Genomic DNA, 18,562 nt, shown 5'->3' with positions numbered 1-18,562 from the left:
TCTCTGGTGTCGTCTACTGCTCCCGTCCTTTAGTGTCCGACATCTGTGCCCTAATCCTGCCAGGCTCCTCAGTATCTGATGCCTGCACCCCGGTCCTGTCCAGCTCTTCAGCGTCCAACACCAGTGCCCTGGTCCTGCCCGGCTCTTCAGCATCTGACGCCAATGCCCAGGTTCACGCTGCCTTCAGTGGTCCCTGGATCCGAGGGGTTCCCAGGTCGAGATGCTCCTCACCCGCTTCTGGTCCCGGCTCCTAGGGGGTCTCTGGTTGAAACACTCCTTACCCGCCTCTGATCTCTGGCTCCTAGGGGTTTTCTGGTCGAGATGCTCCTCACCCACTTCTGGTTCCCGGCTCTGAGGGGGTCTCAGGTCAAGACACTCCGCTTGTGGTCTGTGCTGCTGAAGAGGTCACTCCGCTCCCGTCCCTTGCAATAGGGTTCTTCAAGGGATGGATGCTACAGGACTCTCCACAGACCCTGTCTCTGTGGCCTTTTGGTCGCCCTCCAGAGATTATGTTGATGTATGCTTGCCTTCCAATGATCCAGCTCCAGTCTACGCTCCTTCCAGAGATTCTGCACCTGTCGGCTAGGTTTCCTGGCCAAACCCCAGAGACTCAGCTCTTGTCTGTACAACCTCCCTGTCGCCCTACAGAGACCCTGCTCCTGTCTGTGCGACCTCCTGGTCATCCTCCGGAGACTTTGCTCTTATCTGTGTGACCCCCAGTTGCCCTCCAGAGAGCATGTTAACACCTGCTTGTCTTCAAGAGATTCCGCTCCAGTTTGTCTGCCTTCCAAAGACCCAGCTCCACTCATGGTGCCATCCCGAGGTCCAACTCCTGTCAGCACGCCTTCTTGAGGTCCAGCTCCTGTCAGCGTGCCTTCTTGAGGTCCAGCTCCTGTCAGTGCACCTTCATGAGGTCCAGCTCCTGTCAGCACGTCGTCCCAAGATCCTGCTCCAATCTACGCGCTGTCCAGAGGTCCTGCTCCAGTCCATGCGGCCTCCCGGCCATCCCCCTGAACCAAGTTTGCTGTCTGCTTGGCCTCCAGAGATCCAGCGCCTGTCTGTTCAGCCTCTGGGCCGACCTCCACAAATCAGGCCCCTGATGGACAAGACGGGTGTAAAAAAAAAAAAAAAAAAAATACACAAATAAAATAAAACATTTGCAGCTGTATTCCCTCCATTTCTGTGAACCAGTACATTTCCAAAGATATAAAACACATTTCTATTATATCACACAGCAAGTTTCCATGCATCCTGGCACGTGTCACTGTCATTGATCATATATTTTTTTTAGAATGATGGTTCAGTCTCATTTATTCTGTGAATTAAAAAGCACTGACATCAGGGTGACATTTGAGAAGCAGATCATTTGTAATTACACCATTAAGAAATGTAGAGTGAAGAATCGTCACAGCCGTCCATGCCCACTGACCTCAACGTCACCATTAGTGAACTCTTGTGGAAAATCTCAGAAAAAAAAAATGCCTCTGAGGAATCTCACAGAGCTGCAGCTTAACGTATCATCTTATAACTAAGTCCATCTAAGGGTGATGTTGAGTTTAAACTGTGATGGAATATTGCGTCTGGAGAAAATCCTACTGAGGTTCTCAGATTCATGCAACACATGGAATGACAACACATTCTTGTGTCTGTCCTTGTTTTGTTTGTGTTTTCTTTCCTTAAGTTTTTCCTTGACATTGTTCAATTGTGTAAATTTCCAGTGACAGACAGTTTGACTGTGGCATGGTAACCAAAACAGTTTTGGCCTTGCATGTAAAATAATATACAGGTGACAATAACTTGAAGCAGTACCTTACAAAGTGAGATATGATACTCTTTGGATACATGGAAGGCTGAGAATCTAAACAAGCACTTAAGAAAACGCTTGATCAATGTATCATGTAAATTTGTGTGTAGATTTATAGATAAAAAGATGAATGAGCTCAGTTTAATATTAGTTTTATACACAACAAAAGCTGACATCTTGAGAGGGACTGAAAACGTTGTGTACAAGTTTTATCTACTTTATGTAAAACTTTTGTCTCTTTAACATGTTAAGATGTCAGAACTAAACAACCGTGTTCAAGAGCTGACAACAGTTGTCACACACAAATGTGTGAAGTGAGTTCAAATATGGCACATATTTGCAGTGTGGGTGATAAAGTGCATATTGTGAATTGATGAAAATAAAATCTGTGAGAACAACTTCAACATTTTAGGCTCCGCCTCCACATCAATTCTTTAAAATAGATTAAAGATTGTAAAAAACTGAGCAGAACTTGCTGTCTACACTCAAGGTAAGACCCTCTTTTCTTGTCTGCTTCAAATGTTTGTCATTTATTTCCATTTTATCTCCTCTCATTGTTTAACCCTTTCCATGCAGATGGCGAGACTGTGGGAGCTCCTATTAATGTGCTGGGTGTGGAGTCCTCTGAGTCTCTCATCCACAGTGAGCTTCATCGGTTCATCCCAGGAGTGTGAGAAGGCTAACTTTGTCCCAGGTTATAACCTCGGAGGAGAAGGTTTTGACATCGTCTCAGTGGAGAGGAAAGGCGCCTACGTCATCGACACTGAAACATGGAATCTTGGAAACGGCACATGCAGAATGTACAGAAACACCTACATGAACAGAGAGATCCAGAAGGTCCCAGTTTCTGTGGTGGACTGGAGAGTCCTTCCTAAGTGCAGCTTGAAGGTTTCCAGTACTCTCTACGATTCTGTTGAAACTCTCGTCAATGATTCCACATCATCGGTCTCCAATGATTGGAAAATTGGTCTTGATGTCCCCGTAAACCCTTCAGCCACTGTTGGTGTTGGTCTTGGAGGTTCCCACTCCAGGGCTTCTGAATTTGGTATGACAAAGTCCAAACAAGACCGCTACACCTTTGTTCAGCATTCTGTTAACTGTGTCTTCTACGGGTGAGTATGCAGACAGATTTAATGCTGTACACTTCTTAGTTTATCTGATCAGTAAATTAAGAAATGCCTTGATTGTTTGTAATGTGTATATATATATATATATATATATATATATATATATATATAAATAGATAGATAGATAGATAGATTTTTTTTATATAAGTTTTACTTAAGAACTCCAAGGATTGTTTAATAAAAGTGTAATATAAAATCAAACAAACAAAATAAACCTCTTAAATGCAACTTCTGTGCTTCAATCTACAGGTACAGACTGACAACAAATCCTCCGCTGAGCCATGAATTTCTATCAGCTGTGAACTCTCTTCCTCCTTATTCCATCGCCAGTTCGCTACCTTATCGCAATCTGATCGACACCTATGGCACACATTACATAACACAGGTGTCTCTAGGTGGAGAAATAAAAGCACTGACTTCTTTCAAGACCTGCATGGCATCCATGAATGGACTGACGGCAACAGAAGTTGGTGATTGTTTGACAGTTGAGGCCTCTGTTAACGTTGTAAATACTGGCAGTGTAAATGCCATGACCAAACACTGTCAGGACAAGAAAAAGAAACTGAACTCTGGACAAAGTTTCAGCTCTGAATTTAGTGAGCGTGAAACACAAGTCAGTGGAGGAGATATTGATGGAGATTTACTCTTTCAAGGCCCATCTAGCACTTGCAGCAAATGGCTCAACTCACTGAAAAGCACCCCTGATGTGGTCCGGTACAACTTAAAGCCCCTGCACACCATACTGCCTGATAATCACCATGCCAAGATGGGACTGAAGCGAGAGGTGGAGCAGTACATCAAGAAAAATGCAGTGCTGAAGAAATGCTCTGAATCCTGTCAGATTGGACACAGATCCAACAAAAGAGATCCATGTGATTGTGTCTGTAACAGTAACCAGAATCTCAGGTCAAACTGCTGCCCTGCTGGGAAAGGTCTTGCAACATTAAAGGTGTTCGGTCTTTATGCAAAAAATCTGTATGGTGACAAGTGGACAGAGACAGATGGTTCAGTTGAGGTTAAATATGGCAACCAGATAAAGCGCACAATTATCATCAGTAACAATGACAACCCTAAATGGCCAGACACATTTGAATTTGGACCCGTAGTCATCAACATGGCAAACAAACTTCAATTTACTGTTTATGATGAGGATTCCTACTGGGACAGTGATCTGCTCGGTGAATGTTCATTTCAGCTGCGTAGTGGGCGAGTGACAGACAGCTGCATGTTTGATCATGGTACCTTCTTCTTTTCCTACTTAGTGGAGTGTGCTCCAAGTCTTGGTGGTAGTCAGTGTCAGGAGTACATGCCTTCACCCATGAACCCCTCTTTGGCTGAAGTTTTCTACACCAGAAATGGTGTCCTTCTTGGAGAATCAAGGCTGAAATTCATCAAGTCAGACACAGGTTCAGACCGTCTGTCTGCTGAAACAATGAGAAAATAAAGATCTAAATTTACACTTTGCTTGTAGCTTTTAGCCGTCTTTATATGACATTTGTGTTCAGAGATAATCAAGAATAATTTAGTCTCAAATGTATCTAACTCTGTAAGAAGTGAAAATGATTACATACCTGCTGTTTGTTTCCTTTTATTTGCAAAATCTCACATTAAAGCATCAACAAAGGCAACACATGTGTCTGTCTGATTTTGTCCATTAATCATTTATCTGAGCAGAAACTTTCTTCTTATTTTATCTACCTTTTGGAGGTGGGGGTGTAGAAAAGGACAATACTATTAAAACATACTAACGTGAAGTTAGAATAAAATGAACATGTCTGCCAGAGAAGTGAGAAAATGTGAGAGGAAATGAAACTGTCGGTAAGAGCAGAGAAACAACATTGCAGAATAGACGGCATTAGACTTCCATCCAAAAGCATTAAAGATTTCAGACTGCTAATTACAAAAATGGTCATTCATTAGCAGAAAACATTAACAGAATACTATATAATTTAGTTGCTAGTATTGATGCACATTACTACATGGTCCATGACAATACAGAACCCTGGCTACGTTTGTATGTGTGTGTGCGTGTGTGTGTGTGTGTGTGCGTGTGTGTGTGTGTGTGTGTATTGGTCTGTTTTTCTGTTGTCTGTTTACTATGCATGGTATGGAGGAAATGTGAAAGCATTTGGTTTTACATTAAAGTCTTTGGTGAGCGGATGTCTTTTCTTTTTATTCCTGAACATCCTGTTTAAAATTCTGTTTCATTTGTAAGCCAGCATAGGTGAAATTTGAATGAAGAATAAAAAACAAGACAACAAAGTAAAATAAATATTTTTTCTTTTACTGACGCACATGTATGAAGTTTACTTGCAGTTTTACAAGATGAAACAACTAATAAAATTTACCAGGGATAGTTTCTGCCCCATTTTATGTTTGTGAATCAAAAATTTGTAAAGGCAATGCCTCAATCTTTGAACTTAATTACTTAATTAATCTATTTAGGTGTGTATTTGCCCTGAAATATAGTGCACTGTTTAGCTTAAATGACCTTCTGTATGAAAATGTGCCGAAGGTCAAGTCTTAAATGTGCGTTGCTTTTTTGCCAGGAATTTCAATTAATACATTGCTGCTTTAGCAGTGATAATATATTCAAATCTAACATAAACTGCTTTAACATTGTCAAGAAAGAAGACTCTGTAAAATAATTATATGTAACAACTTACATATAATTATTTTAACTGACAACTTCAAAAAATCTCCTCCCGTGGGCGCACCACTTGCAGGAGGGGCGATAGGGTCCGGGTGCAGTGTCAGCTGGGTGGCTGCCAGAGGCGGGGACCCTGGCAGTCTGATCCTCGGCTGCAAAAGCTAGCTCTAGGGACGTGGAATGTCACCTCTCTGGCGGAGAAGGAGCCTGAGCTGGTGCGCGAGGTTGAACGGTTCCGGCTAGATATAGTTAGACTCACCTCGACGCACGGCTTGGGCTCTGGAACCACTGTCCTTGAGAGGGGCTGGAACCTCTTCCATTCTGAAATTGCTCCCGGTGAGAAGCACCAAGCAGGTGTGCATGCTCATTGCCCCCCGACTTGGCGCCTGTATGTTGGGGTTTACCCCAGTGGACGTAATAAAGATCTAAATTTACACTTTGCTTGTAGCCTTTAGCCTTCTCTTTTTACATTTGTGTTCAGAGATAATCAAGAATAATTTAGTCTCAAATGTATCTAACTCTGTAAGAAGTGAAAATGATTACACACCTTCTGTTTCTTTCCTTTTATTTGCAAAATCTCTCATTAAAGTATCAACAAAAGCAACACGTGTGTCTGTCTGATTTAGTTAATTAAAAATTATAAAAATAATTTAGTTTACTTAATCATATTTGTACAATGTGTAAGAATTTAAATGTTTTTAACCTGGATTTTAAAGTGTCTACATTTGGTGAAAGTTTAATCTCCACTGGCAGTTTTTTCCACTTGTTTGCAGCATAACAGCTAAATGCTGCTTCTCCATGTTCATATAAGCCAACAGGTCGTTTTTTTTCATTTTTTTAAGGGTAAAAAAAAGAACCAAAATGTCATCATAGCTGGATGTATGTTACAACACAAGCATCCCTATGAATATCAAAAGTAACGTTAGAATGAAGTGAACATAACTACCAGAGATGTCAGTAAATGTGGGAGGAAATGAAAGCACCGCTAATGCCAGAGAAAGTTGTGTAGAAGAGGGCAAGTGGAAGGTAATGAGGAAACCGAGTTAAATCAGGAAATTGGAAACAAACTAATAATGTATGAAAAAAAACCAACATGCATGGGGTGCTTCTTTCAGCCTAAAAGGCCTTTGTCAGGGCAAATGACAAAATGTTTGTCAGTCACCTCAGTTCGTGTTTAAATAGACAATCAAAGACTGCTGCTCTGTGTGAGCAGGTACGTGGTCACATGGTACGTATGACCTGCCAATGACAAACAAAGTCAAAGATTTTGACTCGTTGGCATGGGCATGTTCTCATTGCAGGTAATGCTAGACATCCACGCAGAAACATTTAACATTTCAGCTGTTAAAAATAAAATTCAGTATGACTGAAATATGTGTTATATAAAACTTTAATAGTACATTATATTAGGAGGGCGTGAGTGAGTGTGTACTCCCATCATCCACATTCTGTACATGAGTAGCATACATAAGTGTGTTCACAGTGTTGTTTTCTGTTCTGTTCTTTTTCTGTTGAAAGAGTTTCATTGTTAGGTTTGTTTCAAGACCTTGTCAATACTGCTAATTTTCTGAAGAGTATGTACTTACGTTTTTAAACTTGATTGATGGCCAGTTTTGACCACATTATTTTATGTTTTAATATGTAAAATCTTAAAATTGAAATAGTGTCCTGGTAGGTGAACAGGTAAGATATCCAGAAGGTTTGCAGAGCCCTGAATCTGATGTCAGCTGAAAAGTACAAATCCTTGCACAAGACAATACCACCACCAAGTGGACATCCAGTACAACAGATTCTACATGAATGTCTTTGTCCGTTTTATGGGGAAAAGAAATATTTCTTAATGTAAGGGGTAAAATTGATATAGCACTTAATTTTTGTTTTGCTAAAAGTGATCATGGATAAGATCATTGGCCATTTGTGACATTTTAAGGTGGTACTTTTCTTTGTAACAGCATCTTTTATTGAAGATTTCTTGAGGAAGAAAAGACTTGTGGTTGAGGTAGAGGAGATGGCCTTGTTGTTCCACAGGTTTGTTGCTGTGCTCTATGTCAGTGGTTCCCAACCCTTTTTTCCTGAGGGACCCTCCTCATGCATACTAAAACACCATGGACCCCCTGTCCCATCCCATACTGAAACCAAACTTGGTTTTATGCTTTCAAACGTGAAATCATGAGTGAGATCAACATAAATAATGTTGGCTTGTCCTTCGATAAAGCCATGGTTATATTAAGTTAATTAACATTTAGCCTTACTTTTTTCTTAAAATAGTGACAATGTGTGGATTTTGATCATAATGATTCTTATTGTTCAAAGCCTCAGGGTGCTCCTGTGCTCTTTGGTGGACCCTTTGAGGGTCTCAGACCCCAGGTTAGGAACCACTGAACCATGTGATGGACTAATACCAACTTCTAATCCCAATGGGATTTCCAACCCTGGTCCTCAAGGCCCACTATCCTGCAGGTCAAATTAATGGCTCATTAGCAGACTGTGCAGAGCTTGTGAGAGAGTCATTTAATTTGAGTCAGGTGTGTTGCAGCAGGGAGACATGCAGCAGGATAGTGGGCCTTGAGGACTAGGGTTCCTGATAGTAGCCAACAATGGCAGCAATTTCACAGAAGAATGCCAACAAAGGTGAAGAAAAGACTTAAAATGACTGAAAAAAATTAAAACAACTTTTTTGTGTGCTTTCTATGTTAAACAGTACAGAATGACAATAAATCCTCCCATGAGTGCTTATCTATTAACTGTGAACTCTTTCTTGTCCTATAATATCACAATCTGATGGATGTCTATGTCCCGTATTACATCACACAGGTGTTTCAACCTGCAAGCCATTCATGAATGGACTCACTGCAATGGCTGTGATGGTCAGTTGAGGTCTCTGTTCACTCAGTAAAATGTGCCAGTGTTAAGGCCATGTGCCAACACTGCCATTAGTACTGAAGTTAGGAGTGTGGCAGAAACAGTCAGTGAAGGGACAACAAAGGTGCACTTCTTATGGCATTTAGACCACCATGTTTATGAGAACTAGTTGATCTTTTTTAAAACTAAAACCTATCCAACATACTGTCCACTGATCATTGTACTAGGATCAGACTGAAGCAAAACGTGGAGCAGAACATAAAAAATGTAGCATTAAAAAAGTTCACAATCACTGGGATACGCTGGAGGGGATACATTTCTCGGCTGGCCTGGGAACGCCTCGGGATCCCTCCGGATGAGCTGGTGAATGTGGCCGGGGAGAGGGAAGTCTGGGTTTCCCTGCTTAGGCAGCTGCCCCCGTGACCCGACTCCGGATAAGCGGAAGAAAATAAATGGATGGATGGATGGATGGATGGATGGATGGAAAAATGTCAGTCTTAGTCTTACTGGACCTCAGTGCTGCATTTGATACAGTTGACCACAATATATTACTTAAACGACTGCAAAACTGGGTGGGCCTCTCTGGCACTGCACTACTCTGGTTTAAATCTTATTTAGAGAATAGAAAGTACTTTGTGTCAGAAGTTAACTTTACATCTGAGCAGGCAAGAATTACATGTGGAGTTCCCCAAGGTTCCATCCTGGGGCCTCTTCTGTTTAACATTTACATGCTCCCACTGGCACAGATCATAAAGAAAAACAAAATTAGTTACCATAGCTATGCAGATGACGCACAGATATATATTACAATGTCACCAGGATGGAGGCCCTGTACAGGCTCTTGGGAAATGCATTGAAGAGATTAATGGCTGGATGTGTCTGAACTTTCTCCAGTTAAACAAAAACAAAACTGAGGTGATGGTTTTTGGAGCCAAAGAGAAATGATTAAGTGTCACCACAGGGCTTCAGTCTATACAACTAAAAACCACCAACCAGGCCAGAAATCTGGGTGTAATGATGGACTCAGACCTTAACTTTGAGAAACACATTAAGGGAATTACAAAATCAGCCTACTATCACCTCAAGAACATATCAAGGATAAAAGATCTCATGTCCCCGCAAGACTTAGAAAAACTAGTCCATGCTTTCATCTTTAGTCGGCTTGATTATTGTAACAGTATCTTCACAGGTCTACCTAAAAAATCAATTAGATAACTGCAGCTTATTCAGAACTCTGCTGTTTGAGTCCACACTAAAACCAAGAAAGTGGATCACATCAGTCCAGCTCTGAGGTCTTTACACTGGCTGCCTGTTTGCCAGAGAATAGACTTTAAAGTTCTGCTGCTGGTCTATAAAGCTCTGAATGGTTTAGGACCAAAATACATCAGTGACCGCTTGACCCAGTATGCACCTACCAGAACCTTCAGCTCATCTGAATCCAGTTTCTTATCAGTCCCCAGAGTCAGAACCAGACATGGAGAAGCTGCATTCAGCTTCTATGTTCCAGTGTCTGGAACAAACTCCCAGAAAGCCTCATATCAGCTAAAACACTCAGTTTATTTAAATCAAAGTTGAAGACCCACCTGTTCTCTGCTGCATTTCACTAGTTTTTATTTAGAAGTCCAGATCTGCATTTGGTTCTTTTACACTGAAATCTTAATTTTATTTCTTTATCTGAGCTTTTTCTTGCTGTTTTTATGTAATCAATTTTATCTTTTTAATCTTTGTTTTTCTAATTAACTTGTTTTTTTTTCTTCCCCTGCACCTTGCTGTAATGTTTTTACATTTATGTAAAGCACTTTGAATGGTCTTTTACATGAAATGTGCTTTACAAATAAATTGGCCTTGCCTTTCTTTTAAATGGAACAATGTTAGCAATTAAGACCCCATGTGACCCAGCTAGTGTCCACCTGGACCAAGCAGAACGTCTCTGGAGAAACCTGAAAACGCCCATGCATTGATGGTGCAGTGGCAAACACTAATCTTATTTCCAAGCCACTATAAACTGTTAACAGGAGGCGAGGTTTGATTGGCTTGACTTGTAAATGTGTCACCGCTCCTTACTCAGAAATCACTGAAGACTCAGGTCATGTTTTGTGGTTTTAGTTTATGTTGTATTCAAGTATATTTTCATTGGTATATATCCAAGTTTCTCTTGGGTTTCACGACGGTTCTCAGTTGATACTGAGAACGCAGTGCCTACTTCAGGTGTTATGGGACATTTGACAGTTAAACAAAAAAAGGCAGTAATAGTGTAGCACAACAAATCCCAAAGTACAAAAATTTACCAAAAATACACTATTTCATAAAATAAAAATCTCAACTATCCTTAACTCAGTATTGACTTCTACATTTGGTGTTCCTTGTATGGTCAAATTCTCCAGTTTATGCATCCTTGACAACCAGAAGATGCTCAATAAACACAGACACTGTGCTAAAAGTGCTCAAAGAAATTATCCCTGACAGTTACACAGTGGGTGTGACGATCTGTGAGCTTTAAGTTTGGTTCTTGTTATACTACTGTCCTTTTGGTTTTCATTGTCTCAGTCCTGTCGAGTTTCCTGTTCCGTGTTCTTTTCACTTCCTGTAAATCAGACCAGGGCCCGTATTCCTAAAGATTCTTAGTGCAAAGAGTTGCTCCTAGCGGCCAAATTCTAAGAAAATTCTTAGAATCATGATGTTTTCTTAGAATTTCCTCTAAAAGTAAAGGGTAGATCCTAGTAAAGATATAAGCTATTCCTAAAGAATCTCAGCCCTTAAGAGAGCTCCTAAGGTGAGATCTGTTAAGAGCAGGGAAGAGGACTTCTAAGCGGCCTAAGAGTTCGCAGAGGACAGAATGGTGGATGGAAGAGGCCGGAGAGATATTCTCCAAAAACTGGATGACAGTGAATTAATTAAATGTTACAGATTGAATGGTGCAGGAATAATTTTTGTGGTTGTTTGTAAATCTACCCCACATAACACTTTTATGCTCCTTGTCCAACTGAGCCAGGTGCAAACACCGTTCCTCTGTCCAACTGGGTTTCCTTGTTCTTTTCTTCTACTTGGCTGTTCACTGGTTTGTGGTAGATTTAAATCCCAACCAACACTGCTTCTTATAGGCAGGTTAGCAATCACAGACATTGACGGAAGCGGAGCCCTTTTACCCTCATTAATACAAAATGGAGGTAAAATGTTCAAAGTTGAAAGCACAACAATTACCAGCATGGTAAATATAAGCAAATAAATATAACTATCATCATGGGTGTGTCCCAATCCGCGCACTTCTATACTTCGAACACTACATTTAAGTGCTTAGTGCGCTGACACAGAAATTTCAGTAAAAACTCAGTGCACTGAAAGTCCCCGGATGATGTGCCATACGAATGTAATACATCATGCACGCTGTTGACAAATGTGTGTGCACAGAAACACAAATTCAAATACACACACACACACACACACACACACACACACACACACACACACACACACACACACACACACACCCACACACACACACACACACACACACAAATCTAAAGCTGAGGAGCATGTGTGGTGTGCAGAGGACAGAGTATGCAGTGCAAACTCTCCTTAGCAGATAAAGTGGGTATTTTCCATGCTTGGCATAACTTTTAAAAATTATGTCATTGGGGAGGGAATCTCTTCAAGCACAGTAGGAAAGCCCATAGATTCAAATGAAGTGGATATTTGAATAGAAAATGCATGTTTTATACTTTTTATTTGAACGGGATCAAAAATAGTCATTTAAATAGGTTTTAATGTACAAATTTTTGTGCTTAGGGTGCAAATGTGGAGTAAAAATAAAATTACACTTGAAAAAATTAAGATCATAAAAAATGCATTCTTTTGCATCCCTCATCTTTAAAATTTGTAAGGGGAAATATTAAATATGCTAGAAATTAAAATGCAAAAACACCTATATGTGCTTAAGGGTGATTAAGTGTTAAATATGCTTCTTTGACAGGAATTTTGACTAACGCTACAATTTTAGCAGTGATTATAAATTCAAATCTAACATAAATTGCTTTAAAATTCTCAAGAAAGACAACTCTGTAAAAAAGTTATATGTGACAACTCACAAAAATCTGATAAAAACTTCCTCATTCTAGTTAATAAGGAAAACCAGACAGGCATTGAGTGAAATATGTGTTAAAAGATGTGTGAAAGACATGCAGATGCATAGATGTGCAGTGAAACTGTCCACTCAGACTTCTTATTCCACACTAACATCATAGTTAAAGTTAATCTAGCAAAACATGTTTGCAATAAGACAATACTTCATGTTGTACTACCTTAGTAGAAGATTTTATTTGCTAATCTGATATATTTCAGATAATTCAGTCACTAAACCTATAATGTATGAGTACCTTTAAGCAGCATGAGCAGCTTAACTGATCTGACTAACCTTAGTGTTTATAAGCAGCATGCATTTTGGCCTTGAAACATTTCTTTTTTTTTTTAGGTTTAGCAGCATGCATTTTAGCATACAACACATTTCATTTCATGCACTCACTTCCTAATAGAATGACCTGAAACAACACAATAATAAATTAAATTAAATTATTTTTTTCTGTAAAAGTAATTTCCTGGTTATAGCTTCTTTAGCTGCAACCAGCAGAATGTGTCCTTTTTCGACGAGTTCTGGGGTATAATTTCAAAGAACATGCTTTTCATTTCAAAAGGTGTCATGTTTTTAACAATACCTTGCAAGGTCTTGTGTATCCCTTTCCAATAATCTCTAATTATCAGGCTGTCCCAAAAGACATGATAGTGGTTTGCATTTTGATTATTACACTTCCTCCAACACACCCAGGTGGTTTCATGGAATTTCTGAGAGGGTGTGATAAAAGATCTAATTAAACAATTCCAGCTGATGTCCCTCCATTTCTGTGAAACAGTACATTTCCAAAGTTATGACCAAAGGTATGAAACACATTTCTATTATATAACACAGGAAGTTTCCATGCATCCTGGTATGTGTCATTGTCATTTATCAATAGGGACTATTTCTGCTTCATTTTCTATTTATTTTATTTAGAAAATACTGTCTCAGCCACATTTTATTTTGTGAACTAACAAGCACTCACATTAGAGTGACATGGTGGGTCACAGTTTAATGTGGAAAGCAGATCATGTGTAATTATGCCTTTAAGAAGTGCAGAGTGAAGAATCGTCACAGCCATCAGTGCCTTTTGACCTCACTATTATTGAACTTCTGTGGAAAATCTCAGAAAAGCAGATGCCTCTGAGGAATCTGAGCAGGAATCTCACAGAGCTGCAGCTTTTTACAGGATATAATAAAGAAGATCCCTGCCATCTCAACAGGTAGCTGAAAATTTACCCTCTAATGTAAAAAGAAAAAGAAATGATTTATTGCAAAAGAGTAAATCCTTTTTCAATTCACATAGTTTAAAGTAGTAGAAATAACTCTTCTTAAGGTATTTAGAATAAGAAATCATAAGTTTACAGTTTCAAAACACTAGATCTTAACTGTACTTCCTTCACCACTTAAAACATTTCTGTGTGGTCTCATTTACTAGAAACAGGAAGTTTAATTTTATCATTATTTTGCTTGCTTGCCTTGACAAAGTTAAAACCATTTATGTTAGATTTATGTGTAATCACTGGTGACAAAGAATGACTTTTTTATCCATAAGACCACTATAGCTAGAGGAAAAAATGGTGCACTATGTTTTAGGCTATATAGGCACCTAAATTGGTTTATTGTAACATGGATTGAGTGGACCCAATAGCAACAAGGGGACTGTGATAGATTGTCCTTTTGGAACGTAGTTCAGACAAATCCACAAATACAGATCCATAAGGCAATATAAGACATAAGGCAATGGTCACGAACAGGCAGGGTTGGAACCAGGGAATCAGTGTAGGAACAGATGCTGGAAAGTCAGACATGGAAGCAAAGACAATCTGGCAGAGTGAGTGAAACAGGCCTGTCTTTATACTCGCTTAGCTGGGAAATGGAAAGCAGATTATGTCATCAGGTGAAAGCAGCTGCACTGATGAGAGGGAGTGACCAAGAAAAGTGTGACATTTTAATAAAATACATATTTTATAAAATGCATACACCCAATCTTGGATGTAGACAGTTGCCCTTCTTTTCAAGATTAGGTTTGTCTGCCAGAGGCCTAGAAGCTGAATGTCAGATCCTAAAAACAGCCGTCATCAAGCCACTACTGAAAAAGTAAAAGCCTAGACTCGTCACTCATTGTCACACCTGCACCAGTTTCTGTCGCACTCTGTCCAGCCATACTCTCCAGTAATCAATCTCCTGATCATCCGCACCTGTTCCAGCCTGTCAGTCTCAGGATTCCTGATCATCTACACCTGTGCCGGACATATATACTCCAGCGCAGCACTGATTCCTTGTCGGACCTTAGCGTTTGCATCTGCATGGACTTGTCATCTCTCCTTTCCCGGCTCCATGGTTCCAGGATTTGCACTTGTTGTTGCTTCCAGCACCCTGCTGTAATGATTTTAATGTTTTCTGTAAAACACTTTAATTGTCTTGTACATGAAATGTGCTATACAAATAAAAATGTGCCTTGCCATGTGTTGCATTGATATTTGCCTCTAACCTTCTTAGCCAGATGTGAAACCACCCATTATTACTGTTGTGTCAATCATCTTATACCTAAGTACTTCTAAGGGTGATGTTGAGTTTAAAATGTGCTGAAATATCGTGTTTGAAGAAAATCCTTCAGAGGATCTCAGATTCATGCAACATATGGAATGACAACACATTCTTATGCCTGTTCTTATTTTTGTTTGTTTGTTTGTTTTTTTTTCCTATCTGACTTTATGTGTTTTTGTTCCTGAAGATTTTCCTCCGTCTTTGTAATTGTTCAATTGTGTACATTTCCAGTGACAGACAGTTTGGCAGTGGCATGGTAACTAAAACAGTTTTGGTCTTGCATGTAAAATAACACACAGGTGACAATGACGTGAAGCAGTACCTTATATAAAAAAAAAAAAGTTATGATTCTCTTTGGAAGGCTAAGACTCTAAATAAGCACATAATAAAACCCTGGATCAATGTATCCTGTAAATTTGGACATGTGTGTGGAGATTGATAGATAAAACAGATGAATGAGCTCAGTTTAATATTAGTTTTATACACAACAAAAGCTGACATCTTCAGAGTGACTGAAAACGTTGTGTACGAGTTTTATCTACTTTATGTAAAACTTTAGTCTCTTTGACATGTTAAGATGTCAGAACTAAACAACCGTGTTCAAGCGCTGACAACAGTTGTCACACACAAATGTGTGAAGTGAGTTAAAAAATAGCACATGTTTGCAGTGTGGGTGTTAAAGTGGGCATTGTGGATTCATGAGAACAGCTTCAACATTTTAGGCTCCGCCTCCAAATCGACCCTATAATATAGATTAAAGATTGTAAAAAACTGAGCAGAACTTGCTGTCTACACTCAAGGTAAGACCCTCTTTTCTTGTCTGCTTCAAATGTTTGTCATTTATTTCCATTTTATCTCCTCTCATTGTTTAACCCTTTCCATGCAGATGGCAAGACTCTGGGAGTTCCTGTTAATGTGCTGGGTGTGGAGTCCTCTGAGTCTCTCATCCACAGTGAGCTTCATCGGTTCATCCCAGGAGTGTGAGAAGGCTCACTTTGTCCCAGGTTATAACCTCGGAGGAGAAGGCTTTGACATCGTCTCAATGGAGAGGAAAGGCGCCTACGTCATCGACACTGAAACATGGAATCTTGGAAACGGCACATGCAGAATGTACAGAAACACCTACATGAACAGAGAGATCCAGAAGGTCCCAGTTTCTGTGGTGGACTGGAGAGTCCTCCCCCAGTGCAACTTGAAGGTTTCCAGTACTCTCTACGATTCTGTTGAAACTCTCGTCAATGATTCCACATCATCGGTCTCCAATGATTGGAAAATTGGTCTTGATGTCCGTGTGGACCCTTCAGTCACTGTTGGTGTTGGTCTTGGAGGTTCCCACTCCAGGGCTTCTAAATTTGGTATGAAAAAGTCCAAACAAGACCGCTACACCTTTGTTCAGCATTCTGTTAACTGTGTCTACTACGGGTGAGTATGCAGACAGATTCAATGTTTTACACTTCTTAGTTTATCTGCTTAGTAAATTTAAAAAAGAAAACCTTTGTTGTTTTTTTTTCTTTTTTAAATAGTTGATAAAAAAGACCATAAGTTTAATTGAAGAACACAAAGGTTTTTTAAATAAAAGTGGGATATAAAATAAACTCCAAGAAAAACAACCCTCTTTTAATACAATTTCTGTGCTTCAATCTACAGGTACAGACTGAGAACAAATCCTCCGCTGAGCCATGAATTTCTATCAGCTGTGAACTCTCTTCCTCCTTATTGCATCTCCAATTCGCTACCTTATCGCAATCTGATCGACACCTATGGCACACATTACATAACACAGGTGTCTCTAGGTGGAGAAATAAAAGCGCTGACTTCTTTCAAGACCTGCATGGCATCCATGAATGGACTGACGGCAACAGAAGTTAGTGATTGTTTGACAGTTGAGGCCTCTGTTAAGGTAAATACTAGCAGTGTAAATGCCACGACCAAACACTGTCAGGACCTGAAAAAGAAACTGAACTCTGAACAAAGTTTCAGCTCTGCATTTAGTGAGCGTGAAACACAAGTCATTGGAGGAGATATTGATGGAGATGTACTCTTTCAAGGCCCATCTAGCACTTGCAGCAAATGGCTCAACTCACTGAAAAGCACCCCTGATGTGGTCCGGTACAACTTAAAGCCCCTGCACACCATACTGCTTGATAATCACCATGCCAAGATGGGACTGAAGCAAGAGGTGGAGCAGTACATCAAGAAAAATGCAGTGCTGAAGAAATGCTCTGAATCCTGTCAGATTGGACACAGATCCAACAAAAGAGATCCATGTGCTTGTGTCTGTAACAGTAACCAGAATCTCAGGTCAAACTGCTGCCCTGCTGGGAAAGGTCTTGCAACATTAAAGGTGTTCGGTCTTTATGCAGAGAATCTGTATGGTGACATGTGGACAGAGACAGATGGTTCAGTTGAGGTTAAATATGGCAACCAGATAAAGCGCACAATTATCATCAGTAACAATGACAACCCTCAATGGCCAGAAACATTTGAATTTGGACCCGTAGTCATCAACATGGCAAACAAACTTCAATTTGCTGTTTATGATGAGGATTCCTACTGGAACAGTGATCTGCTCGGTGAATGTTCATTTCAGCTGCGTAGTGGGCGAGTGACAGACAGCTGCATGTTTGATCATGGTACCTTCTTCTTTTCCTACTTAGTGGAGTGTGCTCCAAGTCTTGGTGGTGGTCAGTGTCAGGAGTACATTCCTTCACCCATGAATCCCTCTTTGGCTGAAGTTTTCTACACCAGAAATGGTGTCCTGCTTGGAGAATCAAGACCATCTGTCAGCTGAAATAATGAGAAAATCAATGTCTAAATTTACACTTTGCTTGCAATTTCTATCAGTATAAGTTTAATTTTCATGTTCAGAGAAAAAACATCTTTTTTGGAATCTAAATATATATTTGTACGATTACATGATTACACACCTGCTGTTTCTTTCCTTTTATTTGCAAAATCTTGCATTAAAAGCATCAACAAAGGCAACATGTGTCTGTCTGATTTTAGTATAAGGAAGGACAAATTAGAAAAAAGAAGATTGTTGGACATTATAAATTACAGTAGATTCACTGTAAAGTAATTGTAATATATATAGAAGTATCTATATAAGTTTTTCTGAATAATATTAACATGAATTTATCATGCAGTCCTAAATGCACAAACCTTTCAAAGATTTAAGGGGAAAGCATTATAGCTGGAGGTGTGTCCATATAAATAAAATTATACCAATGGAGTGGAGTTAGAAAGAAATGAACATGACTACCAGTGATGTTAGAAAATTTGTGAGGAAAATAAGCCATCAATAATGGCAGAGGAACAAAGCGGCTGGCGAGTTGAACGTAATGAGGAAAGAGAGCTAAAATGAAAAAATAAGAAATCAGACAATCGAATAAGAAATGCAGATAGCGTTGCACATCCATGTAGATACATTTTAAATTTCATGCTAGTAGCTATAAAGCTCA

At 39.7% G+C, this 18,562-nt stretch overlaps 2 protein-coding genes across 2 annotated transcripts; both read left to right on the top strand.

The window, feature by feature from the left end:
- The first annotated feature begins 2,380 nt into the window (after positions 1-2,380).
- Positions 2,381-18,082, top strand: LOC121638667 (perforin-1-like). The gene is made up of 4 exons (XM_041983581.1): positions 2,381-2,916; positions 3,181-4,566; positions 8,103-8,106; positions 17,877-18,082. The coding sequence occupies exons 1-2, from the start codon at positions 2,381-2,383 to the stop codon at positions 4,373-4,375; spliced, it is 1,731 nt and encodes a 576-aa protein (XP_041839515.1). The 3' UTR covers positions 4,376-4,566; positions 8,103-8,106; positions 17,877-18,082.
- On the top strand, positions 15,871-18,082 carry LOC121638669 (perforin-1-like). The gene is made up of 3 exons (XM_041983584.1): positions 15,871-15,901; positions 15,988-16,523; positions 16,749-18,082. Exons 2-3 carry the CDS (start codon positions 15,988-15,990, stop codon positions 17,890-17,892), a joined length of 1,680 nt encoding a protein of 559 aa, XP_041839518.1. The 5' UTR covers positions 15,871-15,901; the 3' UTR covers positions 17,893-18,082.
- Positions 18,083-18,562: the final 480 nt, after the last annotated feature.

Source organism: Melanotaenia boesemani, chromosome 4, assembly GCF_017639745.1.
Source record: "Melanotaenia boesemani isolate fMelBoe1 chromosome 4, fMelBoe1.pri, whole genome shotgun sequence".
Classification (NCBI taxonomy): domain Eukaryota; kingdom Metazoa; phylum Chordata; class Actinopteri; order Atheriniformes; family Melanotaeniidae; genus Melanotaenia; species Melanotaenia boesemani.
The sequence above is the reverse complement of the archived record's forward strand: the minus strand, read 5'-3'. Positions and strand labels throughout refer to the sequence as shown.